The sequence below is a fragment of the Sinocyclocheilus anshuiensis genome, unplaced genomic scaffold (genome assembly GCF_001515605.1).
Source record: "Sinocyclocheilus anshuiensis isolate Anshui unplaced genomic scaffold, SAMN03320099.WGS_v1.1 scaffold482, whole genome shotgun sequence".
NCBI lineage: Eukaryota > Metazoa > Chordata > Actinopteri > Cypriniformes > Cyprinidae > Sinocyclocheilus > Sinocyclocheilus anshuiensis.
Genome location: NW_015547676.1, coordinates 754,366 through 759,855, shown reverse-complemented (window position 1 = coordinate 759,855; position 5,490 = coordinate 754,366). Strand labels below are relative to the sequence as shown.

The 5,490-nt window shown below is 38.0% G+C and overlaps 1 protein-coding gene across 1 annotated transcript in view; it reads left to right on the top strand.

Annotated features, from left to right (window-relative positions):
* Positions 1–1,011: 1,011 nt before the first annotated feature.
* The window catches only part of LOC107703006 (protein CASP-like), a 39,919-nt gene continuing 35,440 nt past the window's right edge, over positions 1,012–5,490 (top strand). Inside the window, exons 1-3 of the mRNA XM_016505494.1 lie at positions 1,012–1,139; positions 2,207–2,257; positions 4,394–4,447. Of these exons, the coding sequence (XP_016360980.1) occupies positions 1,074–1,139; positions 2,207–2,257; positions 4,394–4,447 (171 nt within the window). The 5' untranslated portion in view covers positions 1,012–1,073. The remainder of the gene's footprint in view (positions 1,140–2,206; positions 2,258–4,393; positions 4,448–5,490) is intronic.

Here is a 5,490-nt window from a genome sequence, read left to right as displayed (position 1 = left end):
TAAATATACATATTGTGTTTCCTCATTGTGTATTTTCAATTCAATGTCTGTTAAACTCTTAGGTTTAATAGATTGCTAGCGCATTCGCAGTTATTTGTAATTACCGTTTGGGTATTCCTTTTAATCATTTAATTGAAATTGCTAGGGCATATTTTATTTTGCACCCTGGATACTGATCCTTTGAACATTTTAATCGCACTTTTTTTTTTATGCACAAACGTTGTGAGTTTTGAATCGTCTCGATGAGAGTCCGGTTGGAAACGGTTGTGTAACAATCTTATCAGGCATATTTACAACAAAAATAAATTTATGACATATTAAAAGACTAATTACTTTCACCTCAAATACCAATTAGTTGTAATTTTTTATTTTTTATTTTTTTAAATGTGCCACTATCCTATGTTTTGCCCATTTGTCAGTAATAATTTTTTACTCATTTAAAACTCAATCAAATTGAATATGCTCCCTTATTATTGTATATATTTTAATATGTACACGTCAGAATAAGTGTGTTGTTTGAATTTTTACGTAAATATTGCGTTACACTGAATGACAATGTAACATTATTTCAACCAAATTGTAACATTTTATTCTCCAAAAACTTATTTGAAACGTTAAAAGTAGACATTTTACTTGCATTTAATGTGCTTTCTATGGACATAAAATCACTTTTGTACATGTATTTTGATGCAGACAACAACAGGGCAGTAAAATAAAGTGCTGCGGCTCTGCTTTGTTTACAGCGGTAACCAGGAAAACGCTATTGCGGTCGGTTCATAAGCAGTGTTGCCACGTCCGCGGTTTTCCCGCGGAATTGGGCTACTTTAACACTGTCGCCGCGGGTTGAAGCGACCCCAGTAACGTGATATTTAGCCCTGAAATGCGAATTTTACCAGGGGAAAAAAATAACGTTTATTTTACCCCGCCGAACGTGATTTTTAACGGGGGATCCACCTCGAAACACGACTGGACTAGTTTTGGGCTATTTTTGGTTAGCAATTGGGAGGATTTTATTGTGAAAACCTGGCAACCCTGACCGTTCGCCGTCGTGCCGCGTCGCGTGAGGACCGAAGATGGCGGCTAGCAGCGCGGCGTCGGTGTGTCAGTACTGGAAGCGCTTTAATCTGCAGCAGCTGCAGGTCTGTGGATCTCTTTTAACCGTTAACTTACACGTTCTCTTTCGTGTGTGTTTGGCTGCTGCATCGACTGATCGGTGATTGATTAGTTATCTTTGTTTATCCATCAGCTGCTGTGATGTAAACACTGTCCAAAGCAGTCGCAGAACAGACACGAACTAGCATTTAACGCTAGACACAAGTTCGTTAACAGTATGAATAATTTGGCCTGAAGATCCTGACTTCGCTGGGGTCATATCTCGGCAGATTAACCGATAGTTATGAGTTAAAGCTGCTCAAGCCTGACTGTCTCGGAGCCCTCGGTAGTGTTGAGCTGTGAGGATCTCTCAATCATCACGCTTTCAGTGACTAACACACGGAACTATAATTGATCTGATTCATATTTACACGCACTTGTCACGACTTTTCATTGTGTAGCATTAAAAACACAACTTTTATTCAAACTGTGAATAGATTGTTTAGCAAAGAGTGTTCATGATTTAAGATGTCCTGCAAACTGTGTGCAAAATATGAAAACAAATATGAATTTAGACCATGCATTGTTTGCAGTGTATATGTCAAGTTTTATACCTCTAATACATAATAGAGTTCTATAGATCAGTGGTTTATGTGTCTGTAAATAAAGACAGACAGACATGTGAGAGCAGTGTTTTTTTTAAATCTGATTCTGCCAGGGATGTTTTTTTTAGGAAGAGGCAAGAGAGACAGTGCCTCCTAAAAATACGGATTACAGAATAAACCGCAGTACAAAAACAAAACAATACAAGTATTATGAAATATGACAAAATTGTATGCATCACTTATCAAAGATCCCAGGGTTCCTGCAGGCCCTTAAAAAGTCCTGCAGGTTATAAAAAGTCTTAAATGATATAACTTAAATTTGGGGACGGAAAAGCTTATACTTTGTTGTATTAAACAGAACATTAATTGCATTGTTAATGTAAACATACGAAGCAGAATTGTGTTGGTTGTTGTTTTCTTGATAGTGTAAGCAGTGGTTATGTATTTAGCCTAACTAAATCTATCAGTTGTGAGTTCATCTGCTCTAACTGTGACTCGATGTCTTTCAGAGAGAGCTGGACAGAGCCGCCACACTCCTGGCCGTTTTACTTGCATTTAATGTGCTTTCTATGGACATAAAATCACTTTTGTACATGTATTTTGATGCAGACAACAACAGGGCAGTAAAATAAAGTGCTACCTCTGATTTATTAATATATGCACCACAAAATCCAAACAAATTACAGGGGATGGGATGCTTTTGATTATGAGGGCACATGAATGATTAAATTATTAACATTCCATTAAAAAAAAAGATTCCATGGTGAATTTATAAAGAAAACACAGGCTCAGTCTTGACAGAATTTGACTTAAATTATGAGAAAAGTTTATTATAATAATTACATTTTTGCAATTGGCTGTTTGCATTACTTGTGTGTTTTTAAGTGCATGAGATAAAAGAGCACTGCATACACCTCTGACCTCGGTCTTGCCTGTATACACACGTATTATATTTGCACATTAATTATTTGTGGAATTTCCGTTGTTTCTAGAGCGAGAGAGTGAAACTGTGTCCGTGGTACAACTAATGTGAGAAAAGCTGATCTCTGACGGATTGCTTCGTTTGCTTTAGCAGTTCAAAGATAAAAAGCTGGACTGTTCCCCAGATTACAACAAGCCAGCCGGTCATCATGTGAATGTTCCCGCAGTGAGCAGGATCCCAGGAACCCATTCTTTCCATTCAAAAGCTTCCACGCAACTAATACTCTGTTAGAATGAACAGGCCTTCATGCGCAGTCAGAATTCAATCAGAAAAGCTCACATTTATCTTCATAACTCACCGAGCCACGGCCTTGTGCTTCTCCACAATCTGAACTCTTAAACTTTCATGACCAGGAACGTCGATAAGAGTCCAGCTGCCACGCTGCAATATCAAAAACATTCAGTGTGTTATTTAGCCAATTACATCGTCTGTTTAAAATCCACTCAGGTGCCTCACAACATCAAACGCACACAACTTACCCTGTCGTCTTTGCTCTTGTATGTGGCGCTGCTCTCTGTGATGGACGTCTGAGTTCTTACAAACTTCCCTAGTAATAACTGGGAAAACACTGCAAATCATTTCCAGTCGTGTCGAAAGAGTAAGAAAGCTTGTGTTGTGTAATCTTTTCCTTTACTCACTCGAGTGAACAGAAGAGTTTTCCCGGAGTCACAGAGTCCCAGCAGCAGCACAGCGTTCCTGGCTTTACTGGAGCCCCAGAAATTCCCAAAGAACACTAAGATTTCAGAAAAAGAACATGTGTGTGTGTTGAAGTTCTTCTCTGCATCATATCAACAGCTCACTGTAATATAAAACCTAGTGCTCTGTTTCAGAAATGTCAAACTTTTTACTATGCAAGGACTTAAGTACCGTCAGACAAGCAATGTTACAAAATGTTTCAGCATTCTCGTGGGAAAATTGATATTATACAGTTCATATTGAAATGTCAGAGTTCACAGTGTGGCTATTATGGGATGCCACTCAATTACAGTACTGGTAAAAGTTAAGCACTTCAGGAAGAGACTGCTGTAAAGGGAGAATATTTACAATAAACAATGCCATGAAAAGTTCATTTTCAAATTTTCTTCAATATTGGTGTTAGCTATAAGACAGCCCTTTCTCAAATAACGTTACACTTGTGCATAGTCTTAAAGTAGTCTGCAGGTATGTTATTGCAAGAGTCTTTGCCAATGAATCGAAGCTTTGGTCTGAAGTTCTGAGCTGCTTCTGAATCTTCATGTAATCCCAGTGACAGAGAGATCAGATCAGAGTCAAATCATCTGCTTGTTCATACAAAAATACAACACTTTTTATTGAGGGGGGGTGCCTAAATATTTTTTGTGAAACATCTGTGTCCAAGACATGTGCACCGCCAAGATGCAAACAATAATAATAGTTATGCTGGCTAATTCTAATAATGTCTTGTATGAATGTTTGCTTTGATATGACAATAACGCTGCTTAATGCTTACCGACAGTGAGAACCACGAGCGCTAAAGCCAGGAATATCCCGAGGATGAAAACGGCTTCTTCACTCTGAATCTCTTTCAGGAAGCTCTCCATGAACTGCTCCTCAGAGAAGTCCTCCAGATCTAGATGAATCTTCTCGTCCATGTTTGTTTGACCAGGCAGAAGACAGCGGAAGTGAACGACACGTGTGCTGACTTCAGAGACCTGCGAAGTTCCGCGTTCTACTATGGTGACGGCTGACCTCATGAATATGGAAAAAACTCATCGACCAGAGCCGCGACTTTAAGAAGAACACGCCAGAGGTGAGTTATATGTTTCTAAGCTCTCTTTCATTCAGGTGTGAGGCTCTGGGATACGCTCCTCCCTCGCAATCCATCACACCAGCAGATGTGGACCGAGTCAGAGCTTCAAAGGATGTTTGCTTTTAACTCCGTGTTAATATTTAGACATTGGAACTGGAATGTCAAAAAAAAAGAAATATATCCTAAACAAATAAAATTAGGGATGGGCACAAGGACCTTAGGACTCCAGTGATAGCAAAAAAAAAATGTTTTCAAAATATAAAAAAATGGCCAAAAGAATATATTTGTTTAAGTAAATTTATTTTCTACCAATATAGTTTTGGGCCGTTTTTTTACAAATATTTTTTGAATGTAGAAATATATTTTTTAAAAGCATTTTGACCTCTATGTATTTCAGTCCAAGAAAATGCATTTTCTTGCCCCGGAAATACATTTAGAAAAATATATTCAGGGCTCGACATTAACGCTTGTGGATTGTGTGAAGGGGCAAGTGAAAGAGAATTTAAAGGAACCTGATTAAAATTTTAATAACAAACAATAACTAAGGCAGCACCGAAACTTTGGCGAGAATGATTCTGATTTTATTTGGGGATGCACCGAATATTCGGCAAATAGCCTTAAACAATTAGTAAATAAACTGCAGAACGTTATGTTTTCTAATACACGCGCGCATTGCATGTATTCTGACAGCGCTGCACGAGCTCGCAGCAGATCTGCTTGTTAACCAGGGTTCAAAGTCCAAAGCGCGAGGAAAATCTGCGCTGATACAGTCGTCCGTTGCTCAGTCACATTTTTATGAATTTTTACAAGGCATGTGACAATGCCATACGTACAACGCATTCGTAATGACTCATTTATAAATCTGCTGTCAACAAAAATAAGCATTGAGGTCTTCCTGTGCGTTTCCGCCAAAAAGCAAGAACTCTTATCAACATTCATAAATGTTAGTATTGTAATTTTACTGTTGTTCTGTAAAATAAAATAAAAAGTAAGACAATAATAATGATAATAATCATTACAACAGCTCTGTTAATACATTTATT